Source organism: Nilaparvata lugens, chromosome 2, assembly GCF_014356525.2.
Source record: "Nilaparvata lugens isolate BPH chromosome 2, ASM1435652v1, whole genome shotgun sequence".
Lineage (NCBI taxonomy): Eukaryota > Metazoa > Arthropoda > Insecta > Hemiptera > Delphacidae > Nilaparvata > Nilaparvata lugens.
This window is the reverse complement of record NC_052505.1, coordinates 41,265,741-41,280,725: the sequence shown is the minus strand read 5'-3', so window position 1 is coordinate 41,280,725 and position 14,985 is coordinate 41,265,741. Positions and strand designations below refer to the sequence as shown.

At 35.4% G+C, this 14,985-nt stretch overlaps 2 protein-coding genes across 10 annotated transcripts in view; both read left to right on the top strand.

Annotated features, from left to right (window-relative positions):
* Positions 1–14,985, top strand: part of LOC111049946 (dystrophin) — a 322,297-nt gene that overhangs the window by 118,615 nt on the left and 188,697 nt on the right. The window lies entirely within an intron of this gene.
* On the top strand, positions 9,238–11,185 carry LOC120349885. Of its 2 annotated transcripts, XM_039421237.1 has the most exons (3): positions 9,238–9,361; positions 10,247–10,464; positions 10,908–11,185. In XM_039421237.1, exons 2-3 carry the CDS (start codon positions 10,263–10,265, stop codon positions 10,946–10,948), a joined length of 243 nt encoding a protein of 80 aa, XP_039277171.1. In that variant the 5' UTR covers positions 9,238–9,361; positions 10,247–10,262; the 3' UTR covers positions 10,949–11,185. The 2 variants fall into 2 exon arrangements, with proteins under 2 accessions (XP_039277171.1, XP_039277170.1); XM_039421236.1 differs by lacking the exon at positions 10,908–11,185 and having other exon boundaries at positions 10,247–10,899.

Sequence of the window (14,985 nt, the reverse complement as noted above, 5' to 3'; positions counted from 1 at the left end):
TATTTTTAAAATGTCTAATATTTACTTTACTATGTTATGTTTCATTTCAAATCTAATTATGCCAAATATATGTATGAAATATAGGAATAAAAAGAGATTTTCCAAAACCTTACACTTATTGATTTTCAAAAAAGGTTGCCTAAACTGGACCCCTGGGTAAAATGGCCAAAAAAGTTAATTTACTGAACTAGGAAAGGGAATAAAACTAAAATAAGTAGATAACAGTTTGTCAAAAACCAATCTCTATTTTATTTTGATACTTTTCAATGTAAAAAAATGGAAATGTGTAAATTTTAGGTCATTGAGTTCAGTAAAAAAGATTTAGAAAGTCAAAATGTAAAGAAAATAAAAATCTCAGTACCCTTTTTTTAAAATATTTTATCACGACATGTTTTGGTCATTCATGCCATTTTCAAGTGATATGAATTAAATAAATAAATACTACTGGAAGATTCTTATTTTGATCATATGTTAGTGTATTCATATGACACCAATAACCCCATTTTTGATAGAATCATGCGAATTAAAATTTACAGTCCTAGTTCATGAAAACATATGAATACACTAACATATGATCAAAATAAGAATCTTCCAGTAGTATTTATTTATTTAATTCATATCACTTTAAAATGGCATAAATGACCGAAACATGTCGTGATAAAATATTTTAAAAAAAGGGTACTGAGATTTTTATTTTCTTTACATTTATATTACAAATAGCCCTGTACAGGAAAGAGATTTAGAAAGTCATTTGCAAAAATCGCAGATGTAAATGTCTTTTTCTGCTCCTGCACAGAGTACATGTGCCCACATAGAGCACATTACACACATGACCCAAAGCTCTCCTTTATTGTCGTCTGTAAACTTTCCGCCACAAAACATACAAGATGCATCGTCGTCTTTAGCTGGAGTTATGCCAGGAGGTACCTCGAGTTCTGAATTCCCAGATGAGACACTCTCGGCTGCTTCACTGCTGGATAATTTTTCATTTTCTTCTGAAAGTCGCTTTTTAACTAGTTGTTTTCCTTTCTTCCCATTTGTCTGAGATCCTCCAGCAACACGGTTCTTTGACTTCTGCTGTGCTTCCTTTTCTTCTTTAACTTTTATGGCTTGCTGTAACTGAGTTTCATAAGGGGTAGAAGTAATGACCGTAGACTTGCAGGCCTTTCGTCCTCTATTTGATGTTCTTTTCTCGACTTCTGGAATAGGGGTTATTTCAAAAGGGCTGATATGAGAAGATGTGGTAGGGATCATCTCGAGTTCTTCATCTGGCAATGGAACTACTGGACTCTTTGATGTTGATGGTCTATTTAAGTCACACACTTGAACAGCACCTTCTTCACTTGGAGTACTTTGGTTCTCATTTTTTGGTGGGTTCAGATTTTCACAAATAGTTTTACTTTTATTCAATACACCTTCATAAAAAGAGGAATCTCTGTGTTTGTTAGCTTCTTCTATGTATTCAGCGTCCGAGAATATTCTTTTGCTCAACGGCCATATCCCAGTTACTTTGAATCAATTGATTGCTACTTCAGCTCTCTGCCATTTGATGTAGGCCTTGCCAAATAACTCCATAACATCAAATGCTGTAACAGGACGTTGGTTAATTCTGAGCCACTCTCAGCGATTTCTTCGCTGTAGTGGACTTTCAATGGACCCATGAAGGTCTTGTCCAATGGCTGGAGTTTGTGGGAGCAGTGGGGTGGCAGAGAAAGAATGGTCACATGATTTTCTTTTGCCAGGTCAATTAAATCAATGTTTTGTGTGTGGCTGAAGTGCCCATCCAGCAACAAGAGCACAGGTTTTTCTTCTGTGGGATTGGAGAACTCAATAAAATGTCGAAACCACTGTATGAAAGAGTTGGTTTGAATCCATCCAGAAGGATGAGCACTAAAAATAGTGCCAGCTGGAGCTCCTTTTTTGAGATTCTCGCTCATATTCTTTCTGGTGAAAACTACCAAGGGGGGCACAAAAGAACCACTGGCACTCATGCAAGCTACAATAGTGATTAGCACTCCATGCTCTCCTGAAGTCAAGGAAGCAACCTGTTTTTTCCCCTTAAGACCAACAACCTTTGCTACTTTTGATTGGACAACTGTTATTCCACTCTCATCAACATTATAAATTCTATCAGGAGTAAACTTTCCCATCTCATAAACTTCATCCAAAAGACCAAAAAACATTTCAACATTTTCCTTGCTAAACCCAAGAGCCCTGCTATAAGAAGTCCCACTTGGCTTCCTTTCAGATAGCTAAGACTTGTGCCTTTGTAGGAAAAGAGGAACCCACTTCTTCCCTGCAATTTCATTTTTGAATGGGTGAGTGATTTGATTTCTTTCTGCCAATTGCACAGCGAGTCTACAAAGATCTGTACGTGTGAGTCCAAAAAAAGATGCCTCCATCGCAAGACAGTAAGTAACTAGCTCCTCTTCTATACCTTCATTCGAAACTGTTGGTCTGCCCCTCATTACTTTAACTGCCTCTTCAGGTGTACCGTACTTAACACTAGATAATCTCATAAGAGTAGTTTTGGGTAAACTGAATTGTTTACAAGCTTTTTTCCATCCCATTTTCTTTTTACGAACAGTGTCTATTGCTTTGACCATATCTGATTCTTTCCATTGCTTTGCTATTTTCCCCATCGTTTTTCAGTCTGAAAAAGACATAAAAGGAAATAGAATTTCAGAAAAATAACTATACCGGTAGATATGTAGGGGGTCCAGTTTAGGCAACTGTTGGGGGTCCAATTTCAGTAACTCACATGTTAATTTGTAAAACAACATAATTTAATTAAATACACATCCCAGAGAAATAATTACATGGTCAAATAATACCTTAAACATTACCATTTAAGAATATATTAGGGTTGAAAGATTTACCTGTCATGTATTGTGTCAATCTTGGAAAAACAAAGCACTCACAAAAACTTTGGAAACTTGCAAAACATGTAATGGCTGACTGACAACAAAATGAACAGCAGAAGGTGATGCTAACGCTCTTCTGCGTTGTGGCTGAACCTTGAACTAGCATTTATGCTATTTCCCACTAGGTTCCAGCACTCACCAGAGCCAATAACCATGGGGGTCCAAATTAGGACAGGGGTCCAAATATAGGTACTTTCCTCTATAAATTGGCTGTTTGCTGTGAGTAATTCCAATGTAACAAACATTGGGGAAAATATGGGGTTTTCATTAATATGTAGTAGCCCAATGTTAGAAACAAAATTTGTTTCATGCTAATACTGTGAACTAATACATACTCTATATGACACACAAAACGTGGCAACAATTTTCTAAATTGGTTTCCACAGACATCAAAAAAGCACATATATTCTTTTTTGCTACCCTGCATTTCTTGGGTTGGCTCATAAACAAGGAGTTGACAATGTTCTTGTAAGATTGCTTGGTGATGCAGGTAATGCAGGGAGAATCAGTAGATCTTTTTTTGTGGATTCAAAATCCTCTTCACTACTACTGCTTTCTTCAAGTTGATCATCTCGTCATCTTTACCCTTTCCCCTTGGATCTTGTTCACTTTCGGTCACAGTTCTTCTCCCTTTGCATTTTCGAATTGCATCCCGCATGCATCAATCAAATGAATCTGAAATGTTGTTAAACGGTATTGGTAACTTGACTATGTATGTTAAGTATGTATACTATTACATGTATGCACATGCCCGGTCTGGCCTTATTCATATGGTCTGTGCTTATCCAAATTAGGCATACTCCAAAAAGATGAAACTATAGCTTCTCTCTTATTGTCTGCTATCTCATTGTTATGTCCTAGGCAATAATCCATGCATGGTACAGGCTCTATTTTAACTGCTGGCTTGATATCACCTGTTGTTGCCAAAACGATTTACCAACCTGCCAATCCGCTTTGCACTCAGTTTCCAGCTAAAGGGTCTTCAATCTTTTGTATTTTATGTTTGGGAGTTCTTGACTGTACTCCATCACCAATAGGTGATGCACGATTGCTTAATTCATCATCATTATACTTTGTTTCATGCATTGTGAATCCACCATCATCGTCTCAACAAGAGTGAGATGGGGAATATTCAGGGTCTTCCTCAGAGTTCAAAGAAAAGAAGCAGTGATTCAATCTGTTTTCTACCAAAATGTTATTATTTGACAGAATAATATGACTTTACTAACAATTTTTTGTTAGACTGAACTTCTCTTTCTGCTAATCCATTTGATCCAGAATCATATGGAGCAATTTGCATTAATTTTATACCTCTTTTTTCACAATATGACAAATCCATAGGCATTTCGCCTCTGTTTTTTTAGGTTGGACTGTATGATACAAACACATTCATATATCCAATTCAGCACATCAGTATTCAGACTCAGGAAAACAAATAGGAAAATCACTTACCCCAATCCAAACTATGACATAATGATATACCACTTTGTTACAAACAGGGTTTCAGGTGGTAAATTGGAATAAGGAATATGAGGGAGACAGATGTGTGAAAACAATAGATATTATACTGAGATGGTGTGTGATCCGCTCCTGTGGTCCTTAGTCCTCAAACATTTGTACTGACTGGATATATATTTCACTCAAAGTATTTTAAACAATTTTGGGTGTTGGCTTTCACTCTCATCATCCTCGTTCTCTTCATGATGATCATCATCGAGATCATCCGATACTTCTTCTTCCTCAATCCTTATCCTCTTCTCATCTTCTTCATTCATCTCCTTTATCAACTTTCTTTTATTTAAAGAATGTTCGGACTTTATCTTCTCATTTCCTTTTCCAAAAATCTGGTGTGGCACACTCAAACAACTTTCCTTGCTGTTATGAAAATTTATTATCTGATGCTAGTGTTCCTGCGCATCTAAGATCTAAGCCAGCTGGTGACAGGACTATAACGCTGGAGACACACGAGGTCTGCTATCTCTTCATAGTGAATGATTTAATAGAATCAACAGTTGCAAACAGTTTGCTATTGAAATAATAACATTTTCTCGAATTCCGAGCTTATTTTTAATTTTAGGTGAAAATGTTACTGAACATTAATTGTAGAGATTTTCATGCTCGATCTTTTCCAATCGAAATTTTTTGTTTAAATTGTATCTGGAGCCTTATAATTGGTAATCTAAAATCAAACTTTGCATAGATGGGGCAGAGCTCCTGAAATTTTTACAGATATGGAAGTCATTCCCTTAACTGGGAGATGAGATATCGTTTACACAGACGCATATACACTCATACACACACACACATACATACAGACCAATACCCAAAACCACTTTTTTGGACTCAGGGGACCTCGAAACGTATGGAAATTTACAAATTGGGGTACCTTAATTTTTTTCAGAAATCAATACTTTCCTTACCTATGGTAATAGGGCAAGGAAAGTAAAAAGGAAATTTCCCACCCGACAAAGTGAATTTCCCATCTCAATCCAAGCTATGATGTAATCAAATACCTCAAAGATGCATAGACTCACATGCAGCGCTAGTGTTGTACTTTGAATTGAAATCTGCCATTGAGGGGGCAACCCATAAGATTATTACATACCAATGCCACCAATGCCTTTGTGATCTATAGTATTACAAATATATATAGATAGAATATCTCGTGCTTAAATACCCCAATGGCGGACTTCAATTTCAAGTAAGAGCTATCATTGGGAAGGCATAGGCATTGTGGGTCTATATCTCTTCAAGGTCTTTGGATGTAATGATATATATTGTGGTGCTCTTCCTGGAGGAGTCACTCTCACCTCCAAGGATAGGACAACACACGTAGGATGATGTAATGCTGTATTTAAATGCCTCACGTTGGGCCGGCAAATCATGTAAAGCGGTATTTGATGGCTTCACACATGTAGGGTGAATCTTGTACTAAGTCAATGGTGTAGCGGCTATGAATTTTGTAATTGCGTGCGTGGACGCTGAGTGAACACCAGACTGATTGACTCACTACAAGACTCAATACAATTGTCGGAATCGCGGGAGGCCTAAACGCTCGCTCACCCTTGATTCCTCTAATGACAAATTGTATAATGATGAAAATTTTTTATAAGTAGTGTAGCGATCGCTAAACACTGAATACGGATACCTTAAAATTATTACCTGTGAAGAATGAGCATACAAAATCATACAGGTCGAGCAAAAATCCCGATGTAGATAATTTACGGGACTGCGTCTCTAATAAGTTCTGAAGGATTAAAATACGGTATTTGAACCAAATATCGTTCAGAATATATTTCGAGAACAGAGTCTTGTCGGGTTTTAAGCTCTATTGTAGGAATTTATATGATCTATGGCTGCCACTGCTGTGCAATTGATGAGTTCGCTCCAAATTCGAGGTAGGTAACAGATAAAAGCTGATATATGAGCAGGTAAGGACAAAGAATAAATATCTCGATCTGACCCCACTCGCTACATCCACTTAGACCTGTTCCAATATCCAGCTTAATTCAATTATTTCAATGATCGTATTCGATCGGTTCTTGATGATATAGAACGTATCAGAAACAATAATTGACAGGCTTAAGAAATAATCGAACTCAGAAAGCGAATTAACAAAACTGAAATATATTACAATAAAATATGTAATCATACAGTGCAGATTCAGGATTTGATTTACAGGTTGATAATAATTTGGCATTAACAGAATAGTTAAAAAATTTCTTGTGCTTGCATGATACCATGCGTGATTCAACAGAATTTTACGATTGATAAAATTGAACAATTTTGAAAAAATAGTGAAAAAATGAATTATAAAATATTTTTAAAATGTTCGGGGTCGTGGTTCAGGCAGCGGAGGATAGCTAATCAACTACAAATTCTTAGAAATTAAATATGAATAAATTCTAGGCTCTTAAATGTTAAAGCGCTTGTCGGCGTGGCCAATAATTTAACGAAGAAAAAATTTATGTTTCTGCACTGAAATATTTTCGAAGCGTAGATTGGGGCCCCTTATGACTTATAACTCACGTGAAATTCCTTGGTAGTCGTGGTTTTCTTCTTTAGATCAAAAATCGTTTGATCGGCGGCAATCCAGGCTTTGGTTTCAGCACGTGGGAAATTTTAATTTAAATATCTCCTTTACCGAATTAATTAAGGGATAGTTTACTTTAAGCTTTTAAATTTATCGATTGATGAAAACAGAAATTTATAAATAACAAATAGATTGGCCTAAAATATCGGCTCACAAATAGAACATTTAAAAATCGAACAAGAAATTTTACAAATAGGTCTTTGGTAACTATGAAAGAGATCTACACGGTAAGGATTTCAAAAGGGAAGTGCTGTTCTTTTCTCTAAGCTTTTAGGCTAGACCTTGCTTCTCGGAATCTCAATGTAATAATTTGCATAAAAATTTGCCATTGGTAGAACGCTTGTGACGTAAACATGACGTCAGTGGCAAGTAGTAGAATACAATTCCTTTAATTACAATAATAATTTAATTTATGTAATTCTTAAAACTGCTTAATCTTATAGACATAGTTCCTCTCATACAATGTACACGTGCTAGTGTAACTGATAAGGCAGGGTTGGTGTCTGATAATAGATTAACATGTGTTGCTTTCAAACGATCACCGTCTTGGTGCTATTTCTATGCACTGTGATTGGTTTAGACCTACCAAAGAGATTTAATTACCATGTGGTTCAGTTGAATTAAATTATTAATAAATTAATATTCTTGTACAATTTTTATTAGGTTTGAGATTATTATAATTAATTTCTGCCATTTTATCAATAATAGAATTTCATGCTATGACCTATTTAGTTACAATAAGACCTGACGCATAATACAATTTCTTAAATAATAAATAATTTCAACAATAATACATACATTTTATTTTTTATTTTGAAATTCTTGATCCTTTATTGATAGTTTTATAATTTTTAGGAATGATATTTTACCTTGCATGAGAACCGGTATGATATTTGACAATGCTTTGAATCAGTCAGCTGCGTTCGAACTGTTTTAAAAACATCTGATCGATAGTAAACAAGTGTAACCTCAAAATCAGTGAGCGATTCATAAATAATTTGTGCTTTATTCGCAAAATAATTATAATTTTATTGAATAATTTTCCTAGAAAAATATTCAGTACAGAACGGTACTCTTATCTAATATACAGTTATTGATAAGTAAGCTTTATCGCTCGGTCGCTAACTATTCCTTTAGCAAATTCTTTCATTTTAAAAGGTAATCACAATTTTTCTCTCTTTTCATGAGATCTATTTGAAAAATTCATCACACAAAAGCCCCCAGGATATTTTAAATAGGTAATTGGGAGACGAGTCGAAACAATGACTATTTGAAAAATCCGATATTGTGATGAATACACTATTTCATCTCCTTACTTCTACGAAAACTCAACACTTAACACTAAAAACAATATATCGTGCACTTTTGGCTACGAAAAATAAATAATTGATTGTTCCTTTCATTGGATACAATCGAAATACAATAATTAATGAGGTCTCTTTGGATCCTTCATTAAAACAACTCCACAACTTCCATTCACGGGTGGCTTATGAGCAGACCCATAATTATAACAAATATACAAGATTTCACATATTACTTCTTAAGATTTGAATAGTATTTGCAACAAATATAGACTTTCATCATTTTTTCATAGTTATTACAGGTTTCGACTCTTTGGTTTGGCTTTTACATAAATTGGGTGAGAGTGTGATTTTACTTCGGTGACTTGACAATCGTCTACCGTTTGACTCGAGCAATTTCTTATTTGCGCTTAGTACGTTGCGTACAAACAGGGTTACACTTGAAATGGCTTTCTTGATTTTTATCAATGTTGGTTACAAATATTAAGTCCTTAAGATTACATTTATCAATTTGAATTACAATTCATGATCTTTTGATGCAACAGTAATAAATTTCACATTTAAAGGTAAGAATTTCATTTTCTTTGGAGTTTTTTAGAGATACATTCATATATGACATAGAACATGCGCATTTCGTGCAAATTAACATAAATATATATTTTTGGTTGGTTTTTTGCTTATGATTTCACATTAAATAATATGTTACATTAATAATTGAATAACGATATTGCTTGAATTCTATTAACATTGACTCTAGGATTTCGTACACATTGGTTGGTGGGACGAAGAAAATTATCGAACAGGCTTTGGTTCCGAATAGATTTTTTCTATCGATTCTGTATTTCAAGGTTAGATTTACACATTTTTTCAAATAAACTTTGTTTATTTTCTTTCCTCCTATTCACTACTAATTTCACGTTATTTCTAATTTACAATTATTTTCCGTGGATAATATAATTCTTGTTTCTATTTTTCAGTTGTGCAGATGATATTAGACGATTGTTTCGGTGATGACTGTAGCACGAGACTGATGGCTTGATCAGGTTGGTAAATTTTTAGAGTTGTTTTGTAGTTATATTTTCTTGACTTAAAGTTGATTTCAATTTCTTCATTTGAAGTGAATTAATAATATTTCCTTATTGGCTGAGATGCGGCGAAGTTTAGGCTATGTTGATTAGGCTGCAGTAGAAAGCTGCTAGTCTGCAAAGATATGACTCGGTGGGTAGGCTGTGACTATGAAGAAGTTTGATGGTTGATATAATCCACGAACGTAGTTTCAGATTAATTCAAAATTATTTCTTCCTCAAGCCCCCATCTAAATTTGATTTCGGTATTTGTTTCAAGTTTCCATTCTAATTTGCAACTATCCGTTTTATCTAAACTTTGCTTAAAACGAATGTGCCTATAGTGTAAATCACTTCTTACATACGTGTCTCCTCTTTGTCGGCCGGTAACATGCAGTTTGCTATTCTTAAACCTTACATGCCGGTGGTGTCTGTGTGTTTTTTCAAATGATATTTTTCTTTCCGGCATGCTGGTGTACAGTCTGCTTGACTTTAACCGGACATGACTGCGGTGATTGTAGGCCTTTCTTGATGATTTTTTCCTTTTTTCTTGCATGCTGGTAGGAAGCTTGATGTAGGATTTCAGCCTAACATGACGGCGATGCAGATAAATTTTTCTTGAGACCATTTTTCTTTTCTGCGTGGCGGGGAGAAATTTGATATTCAATTTTAGTCTTACATGACGGCGGTGTAGGTAAACTCTATCAATGCTTTTTCTTTTCTGTGGAGCTGCTATTTTACTTGTGTGTTGTTTTGATTGGTATGTTTTTACTTTCAATTGTGATTTCAATTTGTTGTGGGTTTCTGTTTCATTTCTATTGTTTAGGTGACTATCTTCATGAATGCTGGGTTTATATGTTGCAGGCGCTGTCCTCGGTGGATGGACGGTGATGTGGGCGGTCGGCGGTCCGGGCTGCTCTTCAACTTGGTGGGCAATGTCCTTGGATTCCCGGTGTCCGGCGCGCGGTGGTACGGGCTGTCCCTCTACCTGATGGATGTCGTCCTCGGCCTGGCGGATGATGTCGACTGGTTCCTCTCGGCGTTCGGCGGGGTGCGGCGCGACTCCAGTCTTGACATTCTCGGCGGGTTGGTTTTCCATACATGTGTTATGTTCGCTTGCTTGTTTGACTTTAACCACCTTTATTGTATCCTTCTCCACATGTATATGTTTCTTAATGCTGACTTCGACGCTGACTACCTTCGCATGCATATCTTGTGATAACTGATCCAATCGGTTATTCGTTTCTGAAATGGATTTATCCAGACGCTCAGTTAATTTTTTGATGGTATTATCGGTATCATGGAATGCTTTGTCCATTCGCTGACTCAACTTCTCCAAACCCTGTTCGTTTACCTTCTTTACTTCTTGAACTTCCTTTTTTAATTCTTCCTTTGTTTGCTTGTTGTCCTTCTTTATTTCTTGGATTTCCTTCTTTAACTCTTCCTTTGTTGCTGAAGAACTTTGTTTTATTGCTTCATTTGTTTGTTTGTTTCCTTTCTCTATCTTACTGGTTATTGCTTCCAGGAGGGCGTCCATATCCAGTGCGGGAGCGGGCATACATCTAACGGTCACCTGCTGGTTTTTTATCCGAGCAACGGTACGAGAAATGGGGGTTCCTGTTTCTGGGGCGTCGTCGTCCGTATGCTCTCCCGATGTTTCGTCCTCTGGCTCTTGGGCTGCCGATGGATCCTCCACTAGGATGCAGCTCTCCTCCACCTGCGTCGAAGATAAATCATCCAGTACATTGGGATGGAAATCGGCAGATGCGGTGGCAGATGCGGATGGCGGCGAACAATCGGGTGAGATGTCCTCGGTGTCCGACAGACTTGGATTGACCTGGTCGTTTCCTGCCATAGTTTGTGAGAAAATAATGCAACGAACGTGTGCGGTGAATAGAAAACGTGAAAGTGTTGATGTGATATACAAAATAATTAATAAGAAATCCAATAGAAATTGTTATAGCTTCGTAGTGAGTGAAATACAGAAAAAGTGGTTTAGCAATGTGTTCAGTGATAAAATGAGTCAAGTTAGCAATATCGTTAACATAAAAATGACACGAACATACAGGATACACAGTGAACACTTATGCGGTAATACAGGTACGCCTCTTATAATTTATTATTATATTATTATAAATATCTTACTTTTATAATTTCTTGCCGCAATTCAATATATAGGGCTAGTATTCTTCGCAAAATTTTATATAAAAGCAGTGATACTCTGCTTAAATTATTCCGCAATATATCCGTGATTTAATTTTACTTCCCTCTTTATGTTTTAAAAATTTAAAAAATATAAATAACTTCAATCCTCTTTTCTGTAAATTTTTATAAATTGTTTTAATATAGACCTAATATTCTTCAAATAATATGACCTTTCTTATGATATCTCTTATACCTATGACTTATAGTACGACCAATTTTCGAATAACACAATAATAAAATTCTGAGTTCGATTTTTTCTCTAAAAATTCATCAATCGATAAATTTCTTTTCTGTTCAAAAATTGGGTATGGTACGTCTTGTTATTTTATATAACAGTGAACAGTTAATATTAAATTTGAAGAAATTCACAACCATGGATTTTTCACAAATTTTCCCGTTGTCAGCGCTATAGTATACTGAGCAACTAAATAATCCTCGCAGTCGATTATCCGCCTCTTCAATGCCTATCACTGTTGGGCGCCAAATCATGTGGTGCTCTTCCTGGAGGAGTCACTCTCACCTCCAAGGATAGGACAACACACGTAGGATGATGTAATGCTGTATCTAGATGCCTCACGTTGGGCCGGCAAATCATGTAAAGCGGTATTTGATGGCTTCACACATGTAGGGTGAATCTTGTACTAAGTCAATGGTGTAGCGGCTATGAATTTTGTAATTGCGTGCGTGGACGCTGAGTGAACACCAGACTGATTGACTCACTACAAGACTCAATACAATTGTCGGAATCGCGGGAGGCCTAAACGCTCGCTCACCCTTGATTCCTCTAATGACAAATTGTATAATGATGAAAATTTTTTATAAGTAGTGTAGCGATCGCTAAACACTGAATACGGATACCTTAAAATTATTACCTGTGAAGAATGAGCATACAAAATCATACAGGTCGAGCAAAAATCCCGATGTAGATAATTTACGGGACTGCGTCTCTAATAAGTTCTGAAGGATTAAAAAATACGGTATTTGAACCAAATATCGTTCAGAATATATTTCGAGAACAGAGTCTTGTCGGGTTTTAAGCTCTATTGTAGGAATTTATATGATCTATGGCTGCCACTGCTGTACAATTGATGTGTTCGCTCCTAAGTCGAGGTAGGTAACAGATAAAAGCTGATATATGAGCAGGTAAGGACAAAGAATAAATATCTCGATCTGACCCCACTCGCTACATCCACTTAGACCTGTTCCAATATCCAGCTTAATTCAATTATTTCAATGATCGTATTCGATCGGTTCTTGATGATATAGAACGTATCAGAACAATAATTGACAGGCTTAAGAAATAATCGAACTCAGAAAGCGAATTAACAAAACTGAAATATATTACAATAAAATATGTAATCATACAGTGCAGATTCAGGATTTGATTTACAGGTTGATAATAATTTGGCATTAACAGAATAGTTAAAAAATTTCTTGTGCTTGCATGATACCATGCGTGATTCAACAGAATTTTACGATTGATAAAATTGAACAATTTTGAAAAAATAGTGAAAAAATGAATTATAAAATATTTTTAAAAATGCTCGGGGTCGTGGTTCAGGCAGCGGAGGATAGCTAATCAACTACAAATTCTTAGAAATTAAATATGAATAAATTCTAGGCTCTTAAATGCTAAAGCGCTTGTCGGCGTGGCCAATAATTTAACGAAGAAAAAATTTATGTTTCTGCACTGAAATATTTTTCGAAGCGTAGATTGGGGCCCCTTATGACTTATAACTCACGTGAAATTCCTTGGCGGTCGTGGTTTTCTTCTTTAGATCAAAAATCGTTTGATCGGCGGCAATCCAGGCTTTGGTTTCAGCACGTGGGGAATTTTAATTTAAATATCTCCTTCACCGAATTAATTAAGGGATAATTTACTTTAAGCTTTTAAATTTATCGATTGATGAAAACAGAAATTTATAAATAACAAATAGATTGGCCTAAAATATCGGCTCACAAATAGAACATTTAAAAATCGAACAAGAAATTTTACAAATAGGTCTTTGGTAACTATGAAAGAGATCTACACGGTAAGGATTTCAAAAGGGAAGTGCTGCTCTTTTCTCTAAGCTTTTAGGCTAGACCTTGCTTCTCGGAATCTCAATGTAATAATTTGCATAAAAATTTGCCATTGGTAGAACGCTTGTGACGTAAACATGACGTCAGTGGCAAGTAGTAGAATACAATTCCTTTAATTACAATAATAATTTAATTTATGTAATTCTTAAAACTGCTTAATCTTATAGACATAGTTCCTCTCATACAATGTACACGTGCTAGTGTAACTGATAAGGCAGGGTTGGTGTCTGATAATAGATTAACATGTGTTGCTTTCAAACGATCACCGTCTTGGTGCTATTTCTATGCACTGTGATTGGTTTAGACCTACCAAAGAGATTTAATTACCATGTGGTTCAGTTGAATTAAATTATTAATAAATTAATATTCTTGTACAATTTTTATTAGGTTTGAGATTATTATAATTAATTTCTGCCATTTTATCAATAATAGAATTTCATGCTATGACCTATTTAGTTACAATAAGACCTGACGCATAATACAATTTCTTAAATAATAAATAATTTCAACAATAATACATACATTTTATTTTTTATTTTGAAATTCTTGATCCTTTATTGATAGTTTTATAATTTTTAGGAATGATATTTTACCTTGCATGAGAACCGGTATGATATTTGACAATGCTTTGAATCAGTCAGCTGCGTTCGAACTGTTTTAAAAACATCTGATCGATAGTAAACAAGTGTAACCTCAAAATCAGTGAGCGTTCTGCCTCACAAAGGGACAGGCAAAGGTTTCAAGAAGTTTTTGAACACCTGAGAAGTTTGAACATAAACATTTTTTATTTTTAAAAGTTCTAGTTTTCCAAAAAAATATTGAACTATGAAAAGATGAATCCAAATATGAAATCATAAATCATCTCCACTTATCACCCAATAAAATAGGAGGAAAAGGAATGTTGTACAGTAAAATTCACTAAATTTCAGTTGTCATTCAACAATCCAATTCGGTTTAAATTGTTGAATATCACTTTAAATTCCCAGCAATAAATTATTGACTATTTTTTTTTAACTTCCATCCAACTTTTGGCGACTTCATTCCGGTCCTTGTAGATGTCAAGACTTTTATCTCAAAGAGCAGGTCGGTTGCAAACTGCAGTAATCAACAGCTCCACATCAAACTCAGACATTGCGTAATGACAGACTGTGTCAAAGTCAAGTCAAGTAAACAACTGACAAGTCAACAAGTGTCAACTGGAGAAGTGAGTGAGCAAGCACAGTGCTGCCATAATGCGAAAAGCATAACCATTGTACCAACTATTCTAAATTATTGTACTGTATTTTGTGAAGCCATGCTTTGTTAAAGCCAGTTAC

Bases quoted from the DNA above. Each gene is read 5' to 3' on its own strand.
- LOC120349885 (XM_039421236.1), top strand. From the start codon at position 10,263: ATGGACGGTGATGTGGGCGGTCGGCGGTCCGGGCTGCTCTTCAACTTG.